At 49.2% G+C, this 12,758-nt stretch overlaps 1 protein-coding gene across 1 annotated transcript in view; it reads right to left on the reverse strand.

The window, feature by feature from the left end:
• The window catches only part of ABCA13 (ATP binding cassette subfamily A member 13), a 316,624-nt gene that overhangs the window by 26,103 nt on the left and 277,763 nt on the right, over nt 1-12,758 (reverse strand). Inside the window, exon 57 of the mRNA XM_074986018.1 lies at nt 2,544-2,678. Coding sequence (XP_074842119.1) covers nt 2,544-2,678 — 135 coding nt within the window. The remainder of the gene's footprint in view (nt 1-2,543; nt 2,679-12,758) is intronic.

Raw genomic sequence — 12,758 nt, forward strand, 5'->3', positions numbered from 1 at the left:
ACCGTTTGGCCCAGCCGCCTGCTCTGTGGATGGCCTTTCCCACAGCACCCCCCTCTGACCCAGCCCCTGCTTCCTCCCCAGTACCCTCCTCCTCTACGCCACCTCCCTGTGCTCCAGCCTTCTCCTCTTCCCCGGCCCCGCTCCACCCCAGCCTCTCCCTGTTCCCCACCACCCCCTCTTCCTCAGCTCCTCCCTGTTCACCAGCCACCCACGTTTCCCTTCTGCCCCCAGCCAACATGACCCCGGCTGAGCAGCGGGAGCTGGCGAGCTGGCTGTGGCCAGGTGAGCCCTGCCCATCTGTGGCTACCCCCCATCCTCCCCACAAGTCCGAGCCCCTAGATACCCTGGTCCAGCCCTACCTCCCTGTTCCACCTGCCCCATCCCGGCCCTGCCATGGTCCCCGGACCTGGGGCGCCCGCGGCTCCAGGGGCTGTCGTGGCTCCCGACCAGCCACTCCGACGGAGGATGAAGGCCCCCCACCTCCCCATGTATATAGTTCACCCTCGTCCCCCATGTAAATAGCTCCCCCACCCCATAAATAGTCACACGTTCTTTCTGTTCCAAACATAGCACTTGAATTCATTTATCGGTGTGTGTGTCCTGCCTCGGGTGGGGATGGCAAGGGCGGTGCTGGTGAGGCAGGTGTAAGAACTGGGAGTGGAGGGTTGCATAGAGTGAGCAGGGCCAGGTCATGGGGGCCCCGGGGCAAAGGTCTCCCGGAGGGCCTCCCACACACACACCTCGTCCCGCTTCACCTGGCAACACAGGACTGCACCCGGCTGCTCATAGTGCGGAATGGCCTCAGCTGCCCAGTGTGCCACAAAGTGCCCCTGCTCGCTCTCCACGAGGTTGTGCAGTGTACAGCAGGCGCCCATGACCGCGGACACGCTGGGCAGGCCTACCTCCAGGCGCATCAGGAAGCACCTGAAATGTGCCTTCAGATGGCCAAATGCCCACTCCACAGTGTTCCTGGCATGGTCGAGGCGGGCATTGAAGAGGTCCTGCCTGTCATTGGTGTGTCCCATGTAGGGGTGCATTAGCGAGGGCTGGAGTGGGTAGGCAGCATCTGTGACGATGCACGGGGGCATGGTCACGTCCCCCACCAGCAGCTCCCGTGGGGGGACGTAGGAGCCCTCTGCCGTCCTGTGGCCCAGCCAGGAGTTCTCACCTGTGCTCCAGGAAGGGCTTGTCGGCCATTTGACCCTGCCCTCACCATTTCCTGCCCTGTTATTTCAAAATGAAGCTGTGGCAGTGCAGCCGCTCCATTTCGACATGATTGGGAGTCATTCTGATGTTGCAGATCACAACGTCGAGCTGCATTTCGTGTGTTGTCGCTTCCATGCCACTTATTTCGAAATGGCTTATTTTGAAATAACATAGGGATAAACCATTTCGAAATCACTCTCTAGTGTGGCCACAGCCCAAGTCTTCCTTTAAATTCTTTTGAGAAGTCTCCAGTTTCTGGTTTTAAATCCCACTGGCCTTTTTTTTTTAATTAATATTTTATTTTTTATTTCTTCTGGCACTTTTGTTATTTGTCCCAATCTCATTCTTTGGTGACTGGATCCTGCTACTGATGCCAGGATTACCTCTTTTGGAACTCACTAAACAGACCCCGACTTCTGTGGCATCTAATTCACACTGACAAGCTGTCCAGGCACTATGTCTGACAGTTTTTCTGTTCCACTGCTAGGTCTCAGTGACTGATATGGAGAACCATGCCTGCCTGCAACTCTGGGTTCCAGCCCAGAGATACTATGACTTGGAATACAGAACAAAATCAGTCTCAGCTGTAGTTTCCCTCAATATCTTGCTACCCAAACACTTCCCTGCTCTCTGGCTACTTCCTCCCCCTCAGCCTCATGCAGACTCCCTAGGACTTGGGGCTTTATTGTCACCCTCAACTTCCACCCTCTTCTTGATGCTATTTTCCTCTTGAGAGTGACTGCAGGCTGCTTCCCTCAACCTCCTCCTACTCTTCATCCCTGGGTTTTTTAATCTGACTCCCGCTCCACCCTCAACAGGGTTTCATCTGCAATTAGTGCTGATCAATCCCTGACTTCCCTCGTAATGCAACATACAAGGTGCCTTGGTCCCTTCTGGCTCAGTTTAACTCAGCCAGGGCTCATGTGGGGGTGAACAACTGCTACAGTTCTACTTTTGTATTTTGATTTTCTTACACTGTGCACACATATTTGCAGAACATACACTATGGTTCATAATACATTGAGCAGTAAATTCTATTTTGTGTGTTCTGTGAGTCAAAGAGGTCTCTCTCTAAAATTCATACCCAAGTCACAGCAGGAATGTAGCAGTTGTACCAACACTGGCTTGGAAAGCAAAGTTCCAACTGGGGAATGTTGGAGTGCCTAGTAAAGCATGTTTATTCAGGGAGCTGAAGGTGACAGCTGCATTTCCTGTGTGCCACTTACTCCCTGGAGATGATTTGGGAGCTGTACTGTACTTCTGCATGAGAGGTAGGAAAATAAAATAATGAAATATGTTAATGTTTCCAAAGCAATACCCGTGTTCATTCTACTCACCAGTAAAAGTATTTGGGGTTTGCCAACTAAAGCCAAAGCTGAAGAAAGTTTCCTCTTCGTGCCACCGCTATATGTGCTCACCAATTTATCAATATGGGCATCGAGGTGCAATCGACTTACAAGGTCACCAGCTACCTGCAGTTAAGAAATTGCAAGCTTGGTCAGACTAGTATATTCAAGAGAAGAGTGTTCTCCAATATGTTATTTGCAGACTCCTAAATTTTTTTGAATAGAGGCGCAGAAATCTTCCCTTTGGAAATCTCAGACAAAGTGTGTGGACCACAGGTTGAAAACTACTATTCTATGATAATGACAACCTTTCACAGGCCCCTTAAGCCTAGCCTGAGGACTCCCAGGGGTCTAAGGACCACAGACTGGAAACCACTACCATACAGTCTGCACTACTATGGCTTTTTTTCTGTCTGAGTATATTAAAAATGAATATACACAATTTCCATTTTTCTCATCTGACACATGCTATTACTTTTAAGTCCCGGAAGAAGACTCCCTGGAATCTGTCAGGCAAAATGTTAAGGAATAAAAGGCTACTGCTAGGGGACCCCCAAGAATAAGATGTTCTCTTGTATAGAAAATGTAGCTTTATCAACTCTTGTAACAATCATTTGCATTCATTTTGAATTGTTGAGTCCATAATTTAAAATCCTCCTCATTCCAGCTGGTTCCTGTAATAGCTCTCTGATCAAGCACATTTCTCAAGTGCTAGGGAATCAGAGAGAATGAAATAATAGGTCAGACACAGAAAGATGGGATCAGCAGAAAGGCAATCACATGAGTAATGGGTTCAGCTATTCTAAATGACTAAGTTGAACAACACGCTTGATAACATCTCCACTTACAGGCTCTAAGCTCGTAAAAAAGAAGGGCAAATGTGACAGACAGTGTCCATATATCCCAGAGAGTGCAGAGGATCTGAACTGCAGAGAATAAGCAACTGAGTAGTTGTATGCAACATTATTGTGCATAACTTTACATAAATGATGGTCTTTTAAGAAAGGTTGTAATGTTCTGAATGTGATGACAATTAGGAGATATGTATGCAGGGGATGGCTAGGAACGTGTGTGTGTGTATGTATGCGTGCATGTATGCCATTGTAATTATCGCTGTGGTGCAATTGCAACATCATAAGCTCACAACAGGAAGAAAAGTAATTAGGCAGGCAGCAGTCCATCGCAGGGTAGCTCTTTACAGAAAACCAACTTAATGTACCCATCCATAGTCTAACCAGGAAGACGCAATTGCCAACCATTGAAATTAATGGACAAAAGGGAGTCTACCTCACGCTGAACAAGGATTAGTCATCAAGGCAGAAGAGAGAAGAGAGAAAAAAAACAACCCCTTTTTTAAAACAGGCTTGGTTTTGAGATTTGGTTGCCAGAAACGGAGGGCCCGCCTCTGAGTAGGGTGCTGTCTGTGCAATATCAGATCCTGGCTATGAAAGGGTGAAGTCATCAAGCAAGGAATAGCACCTTTTCTAACACAAGCTACCTTGTGTTCAGTTATCCAGTATGTCCTCTTTTATACTGAGGAACCAGTATTCTGCAAACAGCATTAAGGCATCCAAAGGTGCAAGGCAGTAACAGAAACCCTTATCAGTCTGGGTGATCCCCAAAATGTCACAACACATTATTCCCAACTGTGTTTCTTTAACTTGATCACGTGACCGGGGCATTGGGTGAGGCAGGTTAGGCTGGCCCTCTTCAGGGACACTCCTCAGATTCAGGCTCTCCTGCACAGGGCACAGTTGGTATCCAAACATTTCTGCTTACTCAAGCCTTTAATGCAGCTAGTTTTCCCAATATGAAAGTGAGCCACATCTTCTAATACACCCAGCTGATGCTGGATACAGCAGTGAGGGGAAGAGCAGTCACACTGTAGGTTAAAGTTCCACGATTCGCTGCCTCTCGTTGGCTCTACCTGAAACCATCTGCTAGGAAATCGTAAGCAGGAGTCAGGCATATTTCCTCTCCCTCTTCGCTGCCTGAATGTCAACAGATAAAGTGGCGGGAAATCTAGAGTTAAATTACACTGACAGACAAACCCCAATCAGTTCTGTGAATTCACAGAAAGTTATCAGCACAGCAAAGTAAACATTTAGTACCTAGTACTGGTATGTACATGAACATGCCTTTCCTCAACAAGCTCCTATAAATAAATTGCACTTAGGCAAAATTTCACCAGGAGCAGTTGAGAACCTCAGGACACCCCAGAAAGCACTCTCAACTCTACACTTAGGACCAAACCATAAAAACCCAAAAATCTTACAGAGGGATCTCCAACCCAACTCCCTCTTCACTTTGTGCAACGTACCATGTGGAACCATTTACATATACCATATTCCTGCAAGGCCCTTTAACTTCTTTCTCACTCTTCTCATACGATCGAAGAACATGATTTGTTGGGCAAAAGTCAGCATGGTTTCTGTAGAGGGAAATTGTGTCTTACTAATCTATTAGTGTTCTTTGAAGGGGTTAACAAACATGCAGACGGGGGGATCCAATGGACATAATATACTTAGATTTCCAGAAAGTCTTTGACAGGGCCCTCACCAAAGGTTCTTATGTAAATAGGTGGTCATGGGACAGGAGGAAAGATCCTTCCATGGATTGGAAATTGGTTAAAAGACAGGAAACAAAGGGTTGGAGTAAATGGTACATTTTCACAATGGAGGGGGGTAACTAGTGGTGTTCCCCAAGGGTCAGTCCTGGGACCAATCCTGTTCAACTTGTTCATCAATGATCTAGAGAAAGGGGTAAGCAGTGAGGTGGCAAAGTTTGCAGATGATACCAAGCTGTTCAGGGTAGTCAAAACCAAAGTAGATTGTGAAGAACTTCAAAAAGATCTCAGCAAACTGAGTGACTGGGCAGCAAAATGGCAAATGAAATTTAATGTGGGTAAGTGTAAGGTAATGCACATTGGGAAAAATAACCCCAATTATACATACAATGTGATGCAGGCAAATTTAGATACAACAGATCAGGAAAGGGATCTTGGAATTATAGTGGATAGTTCTCTGAAAACATCCACACAGTGTGCAGCAGCAGTCAGTAAAGCAAATAGGATGTTAGGAATTATTAAAAAAGGGATAGAGAATAAGATGAAGAATATCATACTTCCCCTATATAAAACTATGGTACACCCACATCTTGAGTACTGCATGCAGATGTGGTCTCCTCACCTCAAAAAAGATATACTGGTATTAGAAAAAGTTCAGAAAAGGGCAACTAAAATGATTAGGGATTTGGAAGGGGTCCCATATGAGGAGAGGCCAGAGAGACTGGGACTCTTCAGTCTAGAAAAGAGGAGATTGAGGGGCGATATGATAGAGGTATATAAAATCATGAATGGTGTGGAGAAAGTGAATATTGGAAAGTTATTTACTTGTCCCCATAATATAAGAACTAGAGGACACCAAATGAAATTAATGGGTAGTAGGTTCAAAATTAATAAAAGGAATTTTTTCTTCACACGGCGCACAGTCAACCTGTGGAACTCCTTGCTGGAGGAGGCTGTGAAGGCCAGCACTCTAACAGAGTTTAAAAAAGAGCTTGATAAATTTTTGGAGGTTAGGTCCATAAATGGCTATTAGCCAAGGGTAAAGTATGGTGCCCCTAGCCTTTAGTCAAAGGCTGGAGGCAGATGGCAGGAGACAAATCGCTTGATCATTGTCTTAGGTTCACCTCCTCTGGGGCACCTGGCACTGGCCACTGTCAGCAGACAGGATGCTGGGCTGGATGGACCTTTGGTCTGACCCTTTATGGCCGTTCTTATGTTCTTATGTTGAACCATAAATATTCTGCTATGTTTGGTGCATACTCTGGCTGTGAGGAAGGCCAAAGGACTGGGTCTTAATAGAACTGAGCACTCGAGTTTTCCTTTCAAATAAAGAGTCAGTCAGTGCAAAGTTCTATGCACTATCAACTTCCACTAACACTAAGAAGAAACAGGAATATTGAGAAAAAATAGATCTGCAACAGCATTTAAAGTCATTATCTTTGAAATATAAGTTTTCCAGTTTATCCACTAAAATAAACTGCTTTAGTACCATTTGCAGGATGCATGCACTACTGAGTACCTGAGTGTTTGATTTTTTTTTTTAATACAAACAAGAGAAATATGCTGGGAATTGATTGGAAAAGGCTATAAAATTGAAAATAAGAATAGCGAGTTGACAGTCTGCTCCCTTGTGCCTTGCAAGCAAAGTTTCAAGGAATCTCAAGAATGACTGTAATTTACTCTGTATTACTACTTCAACCAAAATACAAAGAAGATTACTATATTTTAACTATAATACAAGTATTTTTCTCTAACATGGCCTTCAAATGTTACTGCAAGTCTTACTATAATCAACCAAAATTTTTTTTTAAATGACAGTCAAGGGGGAAGGGGGGGAATTTGGAAAGCTCAAGGAAGCAGTTCAAGGAAGTCAAGTCAGATGTTAGAGTTTGCAAGCTCCAAAGAGGCTGAATCATATGGTTTAGCAAGCTATTCCACCTGTAATTTACAGGCCAACTGTGTCATTAATAGAAATATAAATATTGTGTAATTCCCAAGTCATGGGGAAAATCTTTTCTTTGCTATAGAACCAAAATATGCCACACTGTTTGATTTTTCCCCCACAGAATATGCAGTGGATAGGGTGAGATGCTGAACTCTGCCATTGTCAGCACAGTTTAGGGAAGCAGATATACCCAGTTTTATAAATTTCAAGGCAAGAAGGACCCCTTTTGATCAAATGGTCTGATCTCCTATTTACACCATAGGCCACAGCACTTCTAATTAAGTCCTAGAGCATATATCTCAGAAAACCATCCCATCATAATGTAAAAATTGTCAGTGATGGAGGATACACCATGACTCTTGGTAAGTTTTTCCAATGTGATTAATTGCTCGCAGTGTTAAAAAATATGCCTTATTTCTAGTGTGAATTGATCTAGTTTCATCTTCCAGCCATTGGACTGCTTCTCTAATAGATTGAGAAGCTCATTATTAAATGTTCATTCCCCATGTAGGGACTTTGAATGTAAATCAGCTGGCCATCCATTTTGTCTCTCTCTTTATTCAGTTAAAAAGATTGAGCTCCCTGTGTATAACGTGATATAGCATTGTTTTCTAATCCTTTAATCTTTCTCATGGGTCTTCTTGGAACCCTCTGAGATCTATCAACATCTTTTATGAACTGTGGACAATGGTACTTAACACAGTATCACAGCAACAGTCAGGCCAGTGCTAAACAGAGAAGTAATTCAATTTTCGACAGAGAGTTCCACCCTCCCTCCCCTTTTCCTAACATTTAGAGATGGTTACAACATGTACACAATCTGACTGAAGGTCCAGTACATAATCTGCACTGGAGAAGTAAGAGATGTTAAAGAGTTAACTGGTAACCATACCAGTAAGCATGAGGCTTACCGCTGTGCTTACCAGTTAAGTGGTTAACCAGTCCTTGTCAGTTAACTTTAATGGAAGCTAGGCACACAAGGCTGCAGCAGCCCTTTCTGCAGATCAACCAGTGGGCCGAGCAGCAGGACCCAAAAGCAGCGTCAGGATGTTATGGTTGTGGCCGGGCTGGGCAGCTAGGTTAAATCAAGTAAACACTAACACACGTAACAGGTTAACTATTTTAAGATCTTTAAAGCTGGGTCTACATGCGCACGAAACATTGAAATATGTGGCCCTCATTCAAAAGAATGGGAGAAGCGTCTACACATGCGACGCCTTCTTTTGAAAGAAAATCAAAAGAACGTGGTGAAGACATTGAAATCTGAACTCCGATCCCATATCAGGAAGATCGTCTCCTTTTGCAGCACTAAATCAAGAGAGCACACTTGTAGACGCTCCACATCCTGCTTTTTCGAAAGAGGGGTCCTCCATGGCACTGGTCAGCTGGAGCATAGGGCTGCTCCGGCGGGCAGCAGGGGGCGCTCTATGATTCCTGAGTTGAGCCATCTTAAAGCAGCATGCACGCAGGAAACCATGGCAGGAAGCTGAGAGTGTGCTAGGAGCAGTCCCAGCACAAGCTCCACCTGCATGCTCTGAGCAAAGCCTGGGAGCAGCAGCAGGCCATGATGGCCAGCACACAGCCCCCGCATGAGCCCCAGGGTCCCCCCCTCCGAGCCCTCACAGGCCTCCCAGGGTTCTGGGAGGGGGAAGGGCCCCCTCCTGGACGGAGTGGGAGCTGTGGGACATCCTGGGCCTCTGGAAAGAGGAGGAGATCCTCTATGAGATGGATGCCAAGCAGCGAAATGCCACAGCATCCACCCGCCTGGCCCGGGGCCTCCTCACAAGGTGCCACCTGGAGCAGACTGAGGAACTTCCACTTTACTGCATACCCTGCCTGCCTGGCCCCTGCAACCAGTGGTTCCCCTCACCCCAGCTCCCCGCCACCTGCCCATGGGGGGCGCATGACCTCAGTCTGCCTTACCTCCATAAGTACGGCCCCAATGGCGGCCTTGCCCACCACAAACTGTTGTCCCATGGAGCGGTAGGAGTCTGGGGCGGCCAGTTTCCAGATGGCGATCGCGACCCGTCTCTCCAGGGTGAGAGCAGGCTGCATTCAGGTGTCCTGGCGCTGGAGTGCGGGGGTGAGCCAGTGGCAGATCTCCTCAAAGGTGAACTGCCTCGACATGTGGAAGTTCTGTAGCCACCTCTTGTCATTCCACTCCCCCAGCACCAGGCGCTCCTACCAGTTGGTGCTGCTGGGGTGGCTCTAGAGGCACTGGAGCACTGGGGCTGGGAGAAAGTCCAGGGAGGTGATGTCCTGGGAGGGGGTGGGGCACAGCCCCACGGGGACTGCTCAGCCACTCGAGTAGATGGGGGGCAGCTGCAGCGACAGTGCAAAGCACTGACAGCAAGGTCTCCAAGATGAGGGTGTCCTCCTGCAGGATCTGCTGCTGTGACTCCATCCTGGAGGATAAGTGGGCTCTACTGGGAACAGCTGGGTAGGACTTAGCTTGTGAGGCGTAGGGGGGTGGAGGGAGGGACCCTTTAAGGGAGTGGCTGGCTGCCACCCCAGAAGCGCTTGTTGGCCGTGGGACCTCATTCACAGCATTTTCTGCCTCCCTTCTCTCGAAGGAGAGCTTGGAGTCATGTGGACGCTCCCTTTTGAAAGACTGTGGCAGCCCTTCAACATGGCACATTGACCTGTCGATCCGCTATTAGTGTGTAGTCGCTCCCTTTTGATGGCCACTATTTCGACCTCCAAATATTGATTTTCGCTCATTCGAAGGAGTGCTCACAAATAGACCCAACTTAACAGAAGTATAACAGTGTAACAGATGAGGACTGATTCACAATGGTTCATAGGCAGAAGTATTATAAAATTTTCTCACTCTTAGCACTTTGAGGGTTATGAAGAGAGTTTGCTTTGCTTAGGAGCCTCTAAGAGCACTCAAGTCCTAGTATCTTCCACTAAACCTTATCCACTAAAGAATTTAGCTCATCAAATGTAACATCATATATTTTATACTACCAAGCTCTTCAGCAGCTGTCCCTCCCACTACCTCTTTTTCATTAGAACATCTATAGCGAGAGACTAAATTTGCAGTAATAGCCCAAAGTCATTAATATAATTTAAATAGTAATGAAGATGCCATATAAATTACATCTAAATTAGATATGCTGTAAAGTGGCCAGTATATCTCCATTATAACTTCATTTAGCTGCATAACTAATGGTGTTTTGTTGTTTGGATGGTGTCTCAAAATAAAGTATACATGAAAATACTTCTCAGCTTCACTTAACCCAAATGTGGGACATGATAGCTACATCTACATGTGTATGCTACATCGAAATAGCTTATTTCGATGTAGCAACATCGAAATAAGCTATTTCGATGAATAGCGTCTACACGTCCTCCAGGGCTGGTGCTGTGGACGTTCAACGTCGACGTTGGGCAGCACCAGATCGAAGTAGGCGCTGCAGGGGAGTGTCTACACGCCAAAGTGGCCCACATTGAAATAAGGGTGCCAGGAACAGCTGCAGACAGGGTCACAGGGCAGACTAGCACTTCCAGGGCAACAGCTAGCCGCTCCCTTAAAGGGCCCCTCCCAGACACACTCAGCCTGCACAGCACGCGGTCTGCAGAGCCACAGGCACGCACACCCGTCACAGCAGTATGGACCCCCAGCAGCAGCAGCAGCCGCCGCCGCCAGAGGTCCACACAGCCGCCCCTGCAGGAGCAGTGCTTGCCCCGCTCAATGCTATGCAGGAGGCAGCTGATCACCTTCTAGTCACAGGAGAAGAGGAGCTGCCCCCAGGGGAGGAGGAAGCAGCCCCAGACCCTGCTGTCCTCCACCCCCACCCCCCACCGCACACGCCGCTGGCTGTGGAGCTACCCCACAAGCACCGACTGGTGGGAGTGGCTGGTGCTCGGCGAGTGGGACAATGACCACTGGCTCCAGAACTTTCGCATGAGCCGGCAGACATTCCTGGAGCTCTGCCAGTGGCTCACCCCTGCACTGAGGCACCAGGACACCTTCATGCGGTGTGCCCTCAGCATCAAGAAACGGGTCAGCATCGCTGTCTGGAAGCTGGCCACTCCAGACAGCTACCAATCCATGGGGCAGTTTGGCGTGCGCAAGGCCACCGTCAGGGCTGTCCTCATGGAGGTAAGAAGACGCACGGGGAGGGAGGGAGCCCTGGGGGTGGAGGGCCAGACACACCCTGCACCCCCCTCACTGGTGCTCTCCCATGTCCTTCCCCTGCAGGTCATCCGCACCATCAATGCCCTGCTCCTCCACAGGCTCATGTGGCTTGGGGACCCGGATGCCGCCATCGCGGGGTTTGCCAGCCTGGGCTTCCCAAATTGCTTTGGGGCTCTGGATGGGACCCATATCTCCATCCGTGCTCTGGAGCACAGCGGAAGACGCTTCCCGAACAGGAAGGGCTACCATTTGGTGGTCCTCCAGGCCTTGGTGGACAGCCGGGGCCACTTCCTGGACATTTACGTTGGCTGGCCTGGCAGCACCCACGACGCCCGGGTGTTCAGGAATTTGGGCCTGTGCTGCCGGCTGGAGGCGGGAACCTACATCCCCCAGCGGGAGATCCCTGTGGGGGACACCACCATGCCCCTCTGCGTCGTTGCAGATGCGGCGTACCCCCTCCGGCCCTGGCTCGTGCACCCTTTCATGGGCCATCTCACAGCCAGCCAGGAGCGCTTCAACACGCGACTGAACCATGCGCGCCAGGTGGTTGAGCGCACTTTTGGCCACCTCAAAGGGCGCTGGAGGTGTCTCCTCACACGCCTTGATGCAGGCCCCACCAACATCCCCCAGATTGTGGGTGCGTGCAGCACACTCCACAACCTGGTCGAGAGCTAGGGGGAGGCATTCTTTCCGGGCTGGGCTGTGGAGGCTGGCAGGGCTGACATGTAGCCACCCGCTGCCCCCAGTCGCCAGGTGGACCCCGAGGGGATCCGGGTCTGGAAGGCCCTGCGGGCCCATTTCGACCAGGCCACGGGGTGAACACTGGCAGGCCCCCCACTGCACCCCCCCATCCTCCACAACACTCCCTGCCCCCACGCCCACACCACAGAGCACCAAAGAGCACACCCCCCAACTTTTTTTGCAAATAAAAGTAGACCTGTTGTTTTTGAAACCCAAACAAAACAGTGATTTCTCTTATATTAAAATACACACTCTCTCTCTCTCTCATATATGAGAGAGAGAGAGAGAGAGAGAGAGGGGAACTATTTACATGGGGGGCAGGTACCATAAAAGAACAGGGGTCTAACACAAACTATATACACAAATATTATATGATGGGGGATATGTACAAAGGGGGGTGGGGCACGTCCTGGGCCCCACACCCTCTACTGTCCAGCACCCAGGGTTGGTGGGCGCGACCCTTGCCTTGGCCTCAGCCCTGGCCAAGGCTGGCTGGAGGCTGGGCAAACCAGCAGGTATTGCCAGCGGGTGTCAGCAGGCCCCAGGTCCCCCTCGGCGGAAGGCCCCAGGGTGGCGGATGGCGATGGGACGGCGGTCGGAGCAGTGGGTGGAACAGCGGGTGGAGCAGCGGGCAGGGCGAGCAGAGCGGTGGGCGGAGTGGCATGGGGGGCCAGATAGTCCACTATGCGCTCAAAAGTGCGCATAAAGGCCCCCCATGTCTCCTGGCGCCAGGCCAGCGCCTGCTCCTGAAATTCCAGCCGCTGCTCGTCCACCCGCAGGCGCCACTCCGACATCTCCAGCTGCCGCCGG

Source organism: Carettochelys insculpta, chromosome 2, assembly GCF_033958435.1.
Source record: "Carettochelys insculpta isolate YL-2023 chromosome 2, ASM3395843v1, whole genome shotgun sequence".
Taxonomy (NCBI): domain Eukaryota; kingdom Metazoa; phylum Chordata; order Testudines; family Carettochelyidae; genus Carettochelys; species Carettochelys insculpta.